The sequence below is a fragment of the Emydura macquarii genome, unplaced genomic scaffold (genome assembly GCF_026122565.2).
Source record: "Emydura macquarii macquarii isolate MOO-44397 ecotype Brisbane River unplaced genomic scaffold, CSIRO-AGI_Emac_v2 contig_1876, whole genome shotgun sequence".
Classification (NCBI taxonomy): domain Eukaryota; kingdom Metazoa; phylum Chordata; order Testudines; family Chelidae; genus Emydura; species Emydura macquarii.
Window position 1 is genome coordinate 25,519,372 of NW_027132013.1, and position 14,508 is coordinate 25,533,879.

The 14,508-nt window shown below is 43.6% G+C and overlaps 1 protein-coding gene across 1 annotated transcript in view; it reads right to left on the reverse strand.

Moving 5' to 3' along the window:
* Positions 1-696: 696 nt before the first annotated feature.
* The window catches only part of BUB1B (BUB1 mitotic checkpoint serine/threonine kinase B), a 44,289-nt gene continuing 30,477 nt past the window's right edge, over positions 697-14,508 (reverse strand). Inside the window, exons 21-24 of the mRNA XM_067558009.1 lie at positions 13,352-13,494; positions 8,951-9,122; positions 8,267-8,373; positions 697-1,195 (exon numbers count right to left, since the gene is read on the reverse strand). Of these exons, the coding sequence (XP_067414110.1) occupies positions 1,006-1,195; positions 8,267-8,373; positions 8,951-9,122; positions 13,352-13,494 (612 nt within the window). The 3' untranslated portion in view covers positions 697-1,005. The remainder of the gene's footprint in view (positions 1,196-8,266; positions 8,374-8,950; positions 9,123-13,351; positions 13,495-14,508) is intronic.

The window sequence follows — 14,508 nt, forward strand, 5'->3', positions numbered from 1 at the left end:
ATAGGGCACACCTGTTTCCCTTTTCCCATCTCTCTGAGACAGGTGCATGAGGGAGCACTCCATATTGCGTTTCCTCAGGTAGCACTTTCTCCTGTTTGTGTCACAATTTGTGTGAAGGTTGAAAATGAGAGGGCAAGGAAGTGAGACTCCAAAGACCTTTACATGGAAAAAAGGTGCAAGTACAAAAACAAAATGAGAGCAAGAACAAATGAATTAGCCCTGCTGTCAGAGACAACTGCTGGTGATTAGCCAACTGAGCAGAGTATAACTCCCAGTGCCCCCTATCAAAAGGTTAGCATTACTCCAGCCTCTCACCAGAGAAAGAAAACCCATGAGGGAGGGGTTAGCTGCAATATCATGCTAGCCACTGGAGTCCAACACAGCAAATAAGCACTCATGGGTTACTAGAGCAGTCAACTTAGCCCTGCACCTTTCTCAGTTGTAACTCATCCATTTGTTCCACTCCAATAATCCATGAGTGTTTCCAACTGGAATATCAGCTCAAACGGGACTAAGAGTCCAAAAAGCCCTGGGTGGTAGTGAAAGCCATCTATAGGACAGACACCTGCATCTAACAAAATCATGAACAATCCCCCAGTTAGTCAGAAATGTCACTCAGATTCAGATCCTATGACTCCAGTAACCAAGTCAAATACATTCTGAAGACCATTTGGCAGTAAAATGTCATGAGGCAGATTTGCTTACAAAAAAACGTATGTTTATTACTTAAACAGTGATTAACAGCAGGTATCCAGAACAGAACAAAAAGACAGGACAAAGGTGGAGGAACTCATCAACGTGCTGCAAGTATTAAAACATACACTTAAGCAATCGTACATGAGGCTGGTTGGCAGAGAACAGTGTGTTAAAGAAAATGGTAGAACATCATCATCTGTACATATCTAGTTAAACTGATGCATTAAGTAGCAACTAGACTAACTCAAAACACATTTATTTAACAAGTTCTATATAAAGTATTGAAACAATTGCAGCCAGTTTCCATGTTTAGAGGAAGTTCTCCAAGTTGAAAGTTTCTCCCATTCTTGCTAAGGCTTCACACAAGCATTCTTGGAAAGAGCTGTCAAACATGCCACTCATTTCCTCTCTTAGTTCCCTCAGCATAGGCACTGTGGACTTACCATCTGCATTCAGAATCCTCCTAAAGAATTTATTCCACAAATCACTGTCAACAGTCCTAAAAACACACAAAGCAGTTTTCAATGAGAACAGCATCCATCCACATGACAGCTCCACCAGGATTCCTGCTTTTATTCAGCTCTGCATGCCCTGTAAAGGCTCTGCAGTCTAAAATAATATTTAGCTCCTCACTCAGATAAGCATGTGTAAAGAAAAGTGAGGGAAGCTGTCAAGCTTGGATACTCAAGCCCTTTATCCCTACACCAATGGACTTATGTGCAGAAACTAGACAAAGCCAACCTTAGCATTTCTGAATATGCCTATGAAACTCTTTCACCTCCACCTGCCCCAACATATTAACATTAACATCTATTGACCATTTTACATAGGGTGAGCCCGAGGATTTTGGGAAAGGTTAGCAAGATAATTCCTTGATGCATAACCAAACTTGGCAGATCCCTTTCATGGAGAAAGGCTGGATGTGACTATTGAGGAACCTCAAAATATTCACCAGCTTAGTTGTAGGAGCAGCAGAGCTTAGCCAGGGCCCTGCATAATTACCAACATTTAACAGAGTTTGCAAAAGGACAAATGTCAAAATAAGCTAGTGGCCTGGATGCTGGTAGAAGCCTCCATTCAGCCCATCTACCAGAACAATGTGAGTGCATTCTGTGTAGCCAAATGTTTGTGAAACACTAGCTAATTGTCACAAGTCCCCATTTATAAAATACAGATATTTAAAAAAAAGGTTGAATGACTTGACTAAGGGCACAGAAGGATCAGTGTTAGAGATGTAATTCAAATAAAGGAATCCTTTGCTCTTCAGTCTTGTGAGGAAGTACACTAGATCATGCTGCCTCATGCTATTGAGGCATTTCCTCCTTCAAGGTAGAAATTACACTGGCTGTTCAAAGGATATGGCTCAGCTGCAAGCAGCTGGCTGGATGAGTTTAATCGCAGCCAAACCATCAGCAGCAGTCTGGACAGCACTGTGCCCCACAACTGTGAATTGACATGAGGTCTTCTAAAACAAACAAACAAAAAAAAATCTGTGGGTATATTCAGCCCAGGAGGTTGGGCCATGGAGACTACAAATAATTTGGGAACTTTAGAAAAAGATCAGTGGTAAATATTCAACCCTAATGATCCATTTAATAGGTTTACAGGACAACCAATATCAGCCTGAACATTTCCAATTTCCCAGAGTGCCATGGTGGGGAGGACAAGGGAAACACACTTCTGAGAGATTCATGGGCCCTGAAGGCCAGCTCCTGAACTAGAAATGCAATTGAAATTTGCTTTTGATAAAAACAGCATTAATTGTACATACTAAAATCTCCTGCCCTTATGTTAATAGTCAACTCAAGGGATTCTTAAAGATGACAGGAGAAGAAATGGTTCAAACTTATAAGTCCTTACCCAGACACTCTAGCAATATAATATATTCCAGCTTTTCCTACACTTTTGTTACCAAATCAAGTCAATAAGTTAGGAATTTGAGTTGTCTATGGTTTCAGAGATTTCTACTTCATTAAGTTTCATTTTTCCTCCAAGTCTAAAATTCTGTGTGGGGTCTGGGAATTCCAAACTTCTCTGTACTTCAAGAAAGTGGCTCCCTCAACTCAACATTTTTACCACATCACTTACCCATTTATTTGGACCGAAGTTTTCCTAATCAAAATACCTCTCCCAGTGATTTTTTAAAAGGGAACTAAACTCTGGGATCTTGTGGGGCCAAGATTCCAGCATTCACCACAAGCTTTCTTGCAAGAAATTCATTTTTCCCTTTTACTTCCCGCTCCCCTACATGGCCAGTGCACTTTTCCAGGAAACCAATCTCTAATTATTTCTCTCTAGTAGGTTCTAAAACCACTTATGGCACCTTTGGTAAAGAGGACAGAATTAATGATGCCTTCATCCTCAAAAAGCCACATCTAGCTGCTAAAAGCACTTGCATAAGCTCTCTCCTCACAGGAGTTAGAAGTATCACTACCACAATGCTCCTGACCCCATGCTTGGATGGTCACATGGGACCATACTCAAGACTAACTAATACCCTCTGCTGAAACTTACTAAAATGGAAGTTTTTCCATCTGTGCAATTCTTTCTAAGGGCAAAGGGTTCCTGCAGTGGGAAACTGGTGTTAACAGCACTCTGCAACCACAGAATGTGTTGGATGGTCCAAATAATTACAGAAAAATGTAGTCAGTATGCAAGAACAGGACATGTTGAGTTAGTCTTCTTTGGCAGATTCTGACATCCAGAGTGTACTGCCAGAATGTCTGACAGCAGAGAGCAAAAGTCAACCTGCATCAATGATTCAGTCATTAACTCCCCTTCTATTCCTTCTGCAACTAAAACACTCAAAAGAAGTGAATTCATCACCAACTGAGGGAGCTGTGGGTAAATGGCACCCATAAGTCCAGTGTGCCTCTCTTCAGAGAAAACAGGGTTACTTACCAGTAACTGTTGTTCTTCAAGATGTGTTGCTCATATCCATTCCAATATAGGTGAGTGCGCGCCACCGTACACTGGTTCCCGGAACTTTTTTCCCCTTAGCAAGCCCTGTAGGGTCGGCTTAGGTGCCCCCTGGAGTGCCGCGCTCATGCCGCGGTATATGAGGCACCACCGACCCTACGGGCCCTCAGTTCTTTCTTTCCACCCGTGACGGTTGCTGGAACATCTTGCCTCTTGCCTTTCGCAAGTAGCAATCCCCTTACTGACTTTGTTAATCATTGTTTGAATAGTTTAGTGTTCAGGCAATCCTGGAGTATCTGCTCCACCTGAAACTCCAGTCAGCCACCCCAAAGAGGGGGTCCTCCTCCTCGGAGAGCTCCTTTAGTTCCAGGTTGAGGTTGCTCACCACCCTTTTTAGGAGATCCTGGTGAGCTTTAAAATCTGGCAGGGGTTCCCTATGATCCCTGGCGGTTGCCTCATCAGGGGAGGAGGAGGATTGTGGGAGGGGCCCAGTAGAGGGTCCGATTCCTCCTCCGCAGAATGGCCCTTGGCTGGCTGGCTAGGTGGTGGTGGGGTGCCGGTTGAACCACTGATGAAGGGACAGAGACGGTGCCCTGCCCCATCTGAGACCCCCCATGGTCCCCAGAATGGCCACTGTGGCCATCCCGGTGCCAGCATCGGTGCCAGCTACAGTGCGTCCCGGCGGTGTGTGCGGGACCCTGAGCCGCTGGAGTGGTACTGGCGGTGTCTATGGCTCCTGCCTGCCTTCGTCAAGGATCTGCTCCGTGAGGACCTCGACAACAAGGAGCGCCAGTGCCGTTGCATGCGGTGCCAACAGGGAGGCGTGCGGCTCGATGAGCTGGAGTACGACCTCCGCCTCGGTGCCGAGGTTTTGCAGCGGCACTTCCCTTTCGGGGACCAGGAGCGATGCCGGCTGTGCCTCCGCGGTGCTGAGTCCGACTCCGAGGAGCGCAAGCGGCTGCGCAGTGCCAATGTCTGCGCCGCCAGTGCAGAGTCTTTCAGCACCAGGATCCACACCAGACTATGGTCTGAGGATTGGGACAGGTGCTGTGCCTGTCTCTGCAATGTCGGTGCCGCTTCCTCCGGCAACGGGATCCGTGCCGGACTGGGGTCTGGGGATCGAGACCTGTGCCATGGCAAGGGACTCTGTGCCGGGGAGCAGGAGCTGCGCATCTCGCGCAAGGCAAAACTGTAGTGGTGTCACCTCAAGCGCGAAACTTCCGGTGCCCTGGACCATCCTCAGTGCCAAGGAGCTTAACGACCCGGAGTCGGAGCTGCGAGGAGAGCCTGCACGCTCTACCCTCTCAGCAGTCCAAGTCTCCCTCCAGACGGTCAGTCTCGACCACCCATCAGGGCCACCCGGCATAGGTTTACCCCGAGACGCTGGTCCCTGCACCCCTGGCCGAGGGGGTGGAAGGAGGCGCGGGCATGGTCATGAGAGCATGTGCCGTGTGGAACTCCTCTGGTGTCGACAGCCCTTGCAGGGGCGCTCCCCCACCTCCAGGAGTCAGGGGGAGGCTCCCTGCATGGAGATGCAGGTGCCGGAGTAATCTCAATAGCCCGTGGCTGGCACATCTCCTGACTTCCGCCAGGCTGCACCCGCAGTGCAGGGGAGTCCTGGCGCTCGGTGCCCTGGTGCTTCTTTTTCTTCGGCGACAGTGACTGGTGACAGGTCGACTCCAGTGCCGGAGGAGCATTCCGCACTGAGGAGATGCGCGATGCAGTGAGCTAACATGCTGATTCGGAGTCCAGGCAGAGCGCAGACTCCATCAGGATAGCTTTCAAGTGTGTGTCTCGCTCTTTCTGTGTGCACGGCTTAAAGGCCTTGCAGATCCTGCATTTATCCTTTCGGTGATGCTCTCCCAGACAGCAGAGGCAGTGGTTGTGAGGGTCGCTCACAGGAAAGGCTTTGCCGCAAGCAGCGCAGGACTTGAATCCAGTTGTGCCAGGCATGGCACAACCCTAAGCCCCTAAGGGCTTCTTATCTAATCTAATGCTAATACTATACTTAACAACTAACTACTTAACTGACTTAATTCAACGCTACAATAACGAACAGAGTTCAAAAGGGGAAGGCTACTTGCTAGAGAGCAAGAGACAGACGTTCCAGCAGCCGTCACAGGCGAAAAGAAGAACTGAGGGCCCGCAGGGTCGGCGGCGCCCCATATACCGCGGCATGAGTGCGGCACTCACTTATATTGGAATGGATATCACTTGAAGTAGAACAAAAATTCCAAGGAATATTCTTCTATGAAACCTGGTGCAACAAATCGCCACTAAGAAGATTAAATAGTGCTTTCACATTGTACATCTGAAGCTAACATAATATATGAAAAATATAAGTACTGAAATATATCTATTGACAAACCATTATATGCAAAGTTAAGAAAAATAACTTTTTCTGCTGTACTACTCAAGAGAAGGATAGATTTTTCAATGCACATTGAGAGGCATCACAAAATCTAGGTGGCTAGAGGCAACTCCTAATTTGAGAACAGGTATTGCAGTATCAGTAGGCGATATGTGAATTAGCATGGCAATACTATATCTAAGGGCTGGTTCACACTGACCGCATGATTCGGCGGCAGTCGACGGGAGTTACGCAAACCACGCAAAATAGTTTGCGTAACTGATGTCGACTGCTCTGCTTCCCTTCTGCGTGCTGTTCTCACTGCACTGAGCCGACAGGAACACTGCTACCTGAGGGGGTGGACATACTCAGTCGATTTCCTGATCAATTGAGCAGGTCTCACTGACCGCTCAAATCAATCAAGAAAGATCGATTTGGCGGCCGCGATTTTGCCACCGTCAGTCTGAACATAGCCTTTGCAATAGTTATGTAAACATATGCAGAGAGGCCCAAGAGACAACCGGTGCAATGAGCAGAGATTTACTTTCAGAACAGGGAAAGTGAGCAGGTGAAGGAAGAGCAGTCTGTCCACAGAAGTGAGTCCTCCAACTAGTCATTAAAATAATGCCCAGGTGAAGGAGATGTTAGGAGGGGGGAACCCTCAGTTCACCAAAAATTGTGACATACTGGTATGAATGACTACCTCTGGTCATCTTTGGAATGGCCTTTGAAGATGCCATGAAATGGACACAATTGAGGTATAGCAGAATAAATGTTTTCCAGATCCCGTTTAGTGGAAAAAGCCAAGAATGCCAAGTGGATAGCTGCTTATCAGCAAGATCTGCAGAGGAGATAGCAGGCAATAATTTAAGTGTTGACCTTTGCAGCAGAAAAATATTTTTCTGCTAAAGAGTAGTTCTAATCAGTGGCAATAGGGACATTTAGTCTTCTGACCACCTGTGCCCAATTTTCATTAACAATTTCTAAAGCAGCAGGCAGAAGAGAAATGGTAACTGAACTAACTCTTCCACAAAAACAGAGAAAAACAAACTAGTTCAAGTTTAAGTTCAAACCCACACATAAGCAGGTCCAAATAAAGAGGGCTCACTGTTAGCTGGGGACTGTGCATGAGACTATATAACTGCCTCAAGGATGGGTACTCTCAGAAGGGCTCTCAAGGCCCAACATAGGAAGAGAAGGACCAGTCACTGAAAAGCGTATTGGGAAGGGATAAGGTGGAAGGCTAAAGAAAACCATCATGGACTTTTTGAACTAATGTTGAGAAATCTCTACTCAGAGACAGCACCTAGGCAGGAAACCATAACTGATACAAAAAGACTGGAAATAATAGCTTGGGACCAGCTCCAATGCTCATAAGACTGAATGGCTGGTTCAGCAAGCTGTAAAGTCACATGAAGGATCGAAGGCCTTAACATAAGCTGCCCCTTTTCCAAGAGACTTGACTACAGGAGGTGAAGAGGAAAGCAGGTTCTTGCTGCCTAGAAGTTAACAGGTAAGTGTGCAAAGGGCAAATGCCCATGCAACCTTATTTCTGCGCTTAGGTGCATGCACTATGCTACAATCTTTAAAATTATATTATATTTCGCCTCCTCCCCCGACAAGACCCCTGAATCAGTCTCCTTCGTCCTGCCCACCCTACAGCATAGCACACTACAGTGTGAAAAGCCAAAAACCAAACTGGTTACAACTCAGAATCATGCCCGCTTATTAATGTGTAATTCCACCCAGCCACACCTTCAAATTTGCCAACCAAATCAGAGGGAGTCTAAAACGGTGTAACTCATTAAGAGCACAGAAAGGGGGTGTAAAATTATGTAACAAATTAGGCCATGCTCTAAATTACAACCTCTTTCAGCTTCTTGGTGAATAAATTACTAATGTGTGAGGGAGTCTAAACTGTTAGGGAGCGTAAAAAGGTGTGAAAAAGTCCAAGAAAACATCATGAGTCCGTCTAGTTCTATTACAATAAAAAAAGTCCACTAGATTCAAAACTGAATCCTCAGTATATGATGCCTCCTATATATGTTACCTATTTGCTGAATCATTTCTACCTACTGCATCTGAGGAAGTGAGCTGAGGCTCACGAAAGCTTATGCCTGCTGAAATTAAATGTTAGTCTTTAAAGTGCCATAGAACTCTCGTTGTTTTTGCTGTAGCACTACTGTTACCAACTAATGGGATAAATTCAATGCTCCAGCTTTGACAATAGCAGCAACGCACAGGTGAGGGAGAACATTAACCTGCCTTTACCTACCCAGAGATTCCTGATGAAACACTTACTTGGAGAAATTTTGGCTGATTTTCCAGAGGGAATCTTCTTGATAAACCTGGAGGTGCTCCCCGAACAACATCAAATGCACTATATCGGCAATACCAACCAAATCTACCTGCAACCACAACAATTAATATTAGAAAATTGCTTTTGCTGATCTCTGCAGCCATTTCACCATTATTCCACATCCACTCAATACAGTGCAAAAACATTTTTAGTCGCTATAGTGCCACTAGAGATGTCCTACAACACCTTCTCTACCCATTAAACCTGCATTATGGCGTTTGTGAGGAGGATTTTCCAGCAAGCTAAATTAAGCAAAGCAAAATGAACTTACTATAGGAAGCAAAATCCTTGTTTAACATTTCAAATTGAGACAGCAAGTCTAGCCATTCATAATGAACTCTAGCTGTGAGATGAATGTAAGTATATAACTGCCCCAGATTAATACTGACAATTTATTCAGCTAAGGTAGAATACACAGGGTCCAGTTGAAGAGTTTTCGTTGAAGTGTTATGATAGTTGTGAAAGATCTTGCTTAAATTTGATAAGATCTATAAAAATAGACCACACGTCCAACGAAATTCAGTTTAGAATACTAGCTCTCTCAGCCTCCATCGCCTCTCTTTAGGAAAGGAAGATACTTGTCAAGGGGCACTCATAGCAATTACTCTGGGTTAATGTGTACTCACCTGATAAGGAAGAGAGCACTTAGCTAGAATCTGTTGTCCGTGTTGGGTCTGAGCTATTGGGAAGCTGTTGAGTAAACTCACTCTAGGCTGCAATCTCAGGTCTAGACTGTGAGAGAAGTCCACTATCTTCAAAGCACTAGTAATCTCATTATTAGCAAATGGATCACACATCCTGAGGAGAGAATTCCAAGGAAATATAAAAGGAAGCAGTATAATTTCCTGGTATTATCTTGCATTGCAGGTGACAGTCTTAGCCATGCCAATGGCCCCCTCTGATGGTTAGTTTAGGAACTGCTACTAAAAAAGGCTTAACTCTCATATCATGTGTAGGGCTCTACCAGGTCCAGTTTAGTCAATTTCACAACTCTAGGATTGGAAAATTGGTTAATTTCATGATTTCAGATGTTTTCATCTAAAATTTCACAGTGGGAGGTTCCAAACCAAAATGGGGTTGTTGTGGGGGGCAGGACAGGGGTGTCACAAATCTGTTGTACGGGGCTGTGATCTCCCCTGTGCTGCTGGGTCACCCCAGATCAGAAGCCTCCTCTGGCTGCAGGAACCTTCAGGGCTGCTCTCCACCCCTGGAGCTTCCTGCAGCCAGGGAAGGTACCAGAAGTGGGTCAGATCTCCGTACTGCTGGAAGCGCCCCAGCCCGGCTAAGACTAGCAGCCATGTGCTCCCAGCAGCACAGAGTTCAGATTTCATTGGGAAGGACCAATTTCATGGTCTGTGATGCGTTTTTCACAGCCATGAAATTGGTAGAGCCCCTAATCATGTGGGTTAACTGGAGGACTGAAACTTAAGTGATGATACTGGCATCTTCAAGCTTGCCTACAAGGGATGTAAATTTCATTTTAAAAAAAGGTAACTGTTTAAATTTAAAATTATATCAGTTAACCATTTAATAATTCAATCATTCATTCACCTGGCTCATGAGGGCAACTTAATTGCACCAGCCCTTAGAGTGTTTGAGGCTAAGGTATGCGCTCAAATTCTGTATGGAGCGGAAATATGAGGATGGAACGATCACACAGGAATGGAAGTAATTCAAAACAAATTTCTTTGGAAGATGCTTGGCTTCTCAACAACATTCCAGCTGCTCTTCCTTAGAGAAGAGACCTGCATGAATTCTATTCTGTCCAAAAGCACAATACTGTAATATTGATTTTTGAGTTCAGATTCATAGCATGCATCCACAATGTTTGCCATGATTATGTTTAGAGGAACAGCTCAGTAGGTCTTTTTCATGCAAGTTTAATTGGTTAGAGTATATGCAAAATTCTGTGTGTGTTCGAGGCTTTTTGGAATTGGAAATGATTAAATTTAAATCCCTAATCAAATTGAGATTAGAGGACATTAATAAGTAGCTAGACACGGCAGCTGTTTTCACTACAAATAAGTCACCTTGGTTTCCCCTTGTTAAAAAGGCTCATGGATACCAGATATTTAGACAGTTTGTCCAATAACATGTTAAGGAGGGCTTTTAGAGCTCTCTGATTTCAATCTATGCAGACAGCTTACTTAGAAAGTCAATATACTGGCACTGAGAAAGGTAACCACCACTATCCCTGTGGCTCTGGGAAGGTGGATCCCTACCCCATTATTATATATATTGTAATTTCTATTGCCACTTGAAGGTCAAAATGGCTTTCCAAGTTTTTGTCCTGGATATCTTTTTCTACCACCTCTCAGAAAATAAAATATTTATTAGGAACTGACAACATATTTGTGATCTGAGCGATTGCCCTATTTGCATGGTCAGACAGTAAAATAAGGAAAAGGGACGTGACAGTGATTATTATATGGTTTCACTGGCTTGGTTTTTTTAATTTGTATTTATGTGTATTTTAATATTTTAAAATTCTGGATTTAGTTTTAAGTTTTACTGTAATATATTGTGATTTTGGCCACAAATAAACTGGCCTATGGCAATGTTGCTATTAATAAATTTGACTCGTAATTATGAGCTCACCCACTTGTGCTAGTGACTTATCAGTTGAAAGTGACAGAGGGGAAGACAGACTTGGGTGTATTGATTGATCACAGGATGACTATGAGCCACCAATGTGATGTAGCTGTGGAAAAAAAGCTAATACAGTCCTTGGGTGCATCAGGAGAGGTATTTCCAGTAGACATAGGGAAGTGTTTTAGCACCATTATACAAGGTACTGATGAGACCTCATCTGGACAACTGTGTGCAGTTCTGGTCTCCCATGTTAAAGAAAGATGAATTCAAACCGGAACAGATGCAGAGAAGGGCTACTAGGATGATCCAAGGAATGGAAAAATCTACCTTATGAGAGGAGAAAGAGCTTGGCTTGTGTAGCCTAACCAAAAGAAGGCCAAGGAAACATATGATTGCCCTCTATAAATACATCAGAAGGATAAATACCAGGAAGGGAGAGAAGTTATTTAAATTAAGTGCCAACGTGGACACAACAACAAATGGATATAAACTAGCCATCGATAAGTTTAGGCTTGAAATCAAAATGAAGGTTTCTAACCAGAGGAATGAAGTTCTGGTACATCCTTCTAAGGGGAGTAGTGGGGGCAAAAATCTTAACTGACTTCAAGACTGAGCTTGATAAAATTTATGAAGATGGTATAAGGACACTGCCTACAATGGCACGTATCCCATCTGCGACTGCTAGCAGCAAATATCTCCAATAGCTGGCGATGGGACAGTAGATGGGGAGGGCTCTGAGTTACTACAAAGAATTATTTCCCAGGTGTCTAGTTGGTGTGTCTTGCCCATATGCTCAGGGTCTAACTGACTGCCATATTTGGGGTCGGAAAGGAATTTTCCCCTGGTTCAGACTGACAGAGACCTTGGGTTTTTTTGCCTTCCTCTGCAGCATGGGACATGGGTCACTTTCAGGTTTAAACTAGTGTAAAGAATGGATTTTCTGTAACTTGAAATCTTTAAATCATAATTTGAGGATTTCAGTAACTCAGCTAGAGGTTAGGGATCTGTTATTGGAGTGGGTGGGTGAGATTCTGTGGCCTGCAATGTGCAGGAGTCCAACTAGATGATCATGATTGTCCCTTCTGACCTTAAGGTCAAGGAGATTTATCCAACATAAAAAAACATCGTCTTAATTTGTTTTGCTGCTAAGGAGGCATTTGTTTTTCCTTTAAATTAGTTGCATATATGGGATAAATACAGACTTATGTTTTTACTAATCATTGGGCCAGATTCTGATCTCCATTATACACCAGTGTGCATCTAGATTAACTCCACTAAAGTCAATGGAGTTACTTTTTTATATCAGTGTAGATCCACAGTTACTTCACTGTGCTGGTGTGACTATTCAGGATTTATGCTGAATGCAGAGATCTTTATCTGCAAAAAAAAAAAAAAAAAAAAAAAAAAAAAAGTTCCACAACAAACACCACCTAAAAAGTTCACAGGTGAAAATGGGGTTTTGCCAAGGAAGCAATCCAAAAGAAGCTGGGGAGGAGAAAGGGACAAAAACTGAAATTGCTTGAATGAGTCATTACAAAGTACAGATGTTCCTCCATAGCTTCCTGCTTTTGAGTTTCATGTGGGAGTTTAGACAGCAAGGCCCAACAATGAGGGGGATGAGCTGAGGAATGTGCAAAGAAACAATTCAGCAACAAGGTGAGGGAACTAAGCAACTGCAAAGGGAGGTTTCCTTCATCAAGAGCTTGAGGAGAAAAACTGTTGTCCTCTGAATCAAGTTAGACCAGGTCTACACTACAGCGGCACAGCTACAGCTCTGCAGCTGTGCTGCTATAGCACCATAGTGTAAACGCTTCCTACGTCAATGAAAGGAGTTCTTCCACTGATATGTAAATCCATGTAGGTGAATAGCCAGGTCAATGAAAAATATTCTTCCATTGACTTAGCTACATCTTCAGTGGAGGTTAGGTCAATCTAACTACGTTGGATTGGGCAAGAAATTTTTCACATTGCTGAGTGATGAAACTACATCAGTCTAATTTTAAGGTGTAGGCCAGGCCTTGAAAGCTGGCTGCAGACGGGAACTAACTAATCTACTTCTAGACTAGAATATTCAGATGTTTTTTAAACCTCTGCCTTCTAAATATCTTTTCAGATATTTAATCTTAATGGCAAGTTACATATCAAATATGTGGAAATAAAGTATTGGAACGCTACAACAATAGTATGTGAACTTGCTAATTTTAAAATAGTAAAGAAAATACTCCATTATATAGTTAGGAATATCCCTTTCCTTCATATATGGCTTTTATAGATTTCCATATCAACTTTCCGAGCCTGCTGCCCTCCTACTCCTGAAATACTGAACCATGTCACTAGTAACCTGCATAGAAGAGAGGGGGTTATAACAGCACAAGTCTCAGGACAGAGACTGAGTATAATGCATTATTTCAGGTATCTGAAAAGAGGCAACCAACCTGTCTCCTAGGAAGACAGCCTCTGGACACAAGTTTCCATGGACAATCTCTGCTTTGTGTAGCTTCTCCACCACATCCAGAAGATTGTAAACAACCAACACAATCACTTCCTTAGTAATGGCTTTACAGCACTGGATAATATCCTAAGGACAGAGAAAACGAATATAAGCTACTGTGGAACCATTCGGCTGCCAAGACGTAGAGCAGCAGCCAGGAAAAATCCTATTATACAAGCTTTCACTTCTTGTCAGCTCTAGGGAGAAGCCAGGAAGCTTCTCCAATTCAGCCCTCTTCTGTCAGGGACATACATGATTAGTTTTCCATCCAGACGACAAACCCAGCAGAAGTTAAGCGACTGCAAGTCCTTAACAGACTCTGCTGATAAAGAATAGCTGAGGAATCTGGGTGGAAAAAATGTTTAACTGAAGGCAGGAGTTGGCCTTTATATTTTAAATCTTGTATATGCTAATGCTCCAATTGTGTAAGTCAAAACCATGTTTAAACATAAGCCCTTCTAGCATGATGCTAACTCTACTCCCCCTGGCCAGCACAGACTAGGAATCTAAACTAGAGAATTCTCAGGGCAGCAGCTAAAGACCTGGATGACACAAACACTAGTTATGGGTGGCAGTGGTGGTGTGATTCATGTCTCAAGTCGCTACTGCTGCCTCTGGGATCAAAAAAAAAAAAAACTTTACGCCACATCTACACAGGAAAGTTAAGACAAGGACAACTAAAGGAGCAAAGTAGCCTTAGCAGGATTAAGCTACAGCAAAATCCATGGCCATTTTACTTGTGAATAAGAGCATCCACATGAGGGTTCAAACACACTTCAATTTATGCATATTCACTTCACACCTTTAGTTGACCTAGCCTAGCTTTCCTGAGTGTTCCTGTGTAGACATGCCCTTCGAAATTGGGGAACTCCTCACACTAGGAAACAAAGCACAGCAGTGAGAATGCTGTTTAGTTACCATCTTTATAACTAGGGATCTTCATATCAAACATGCTTCAAGATTGCATTTAGACAGGGCCCTATGTTTAAACTAACATTCCAGGTTCCTTGAATCTGCTCTGCATCCAGCAAGTACCCAGTTCTCCAACTGCTAGTATCTATGCTACAGTTCAAATCTTCCTAAGTCATACATAGGTTGTTT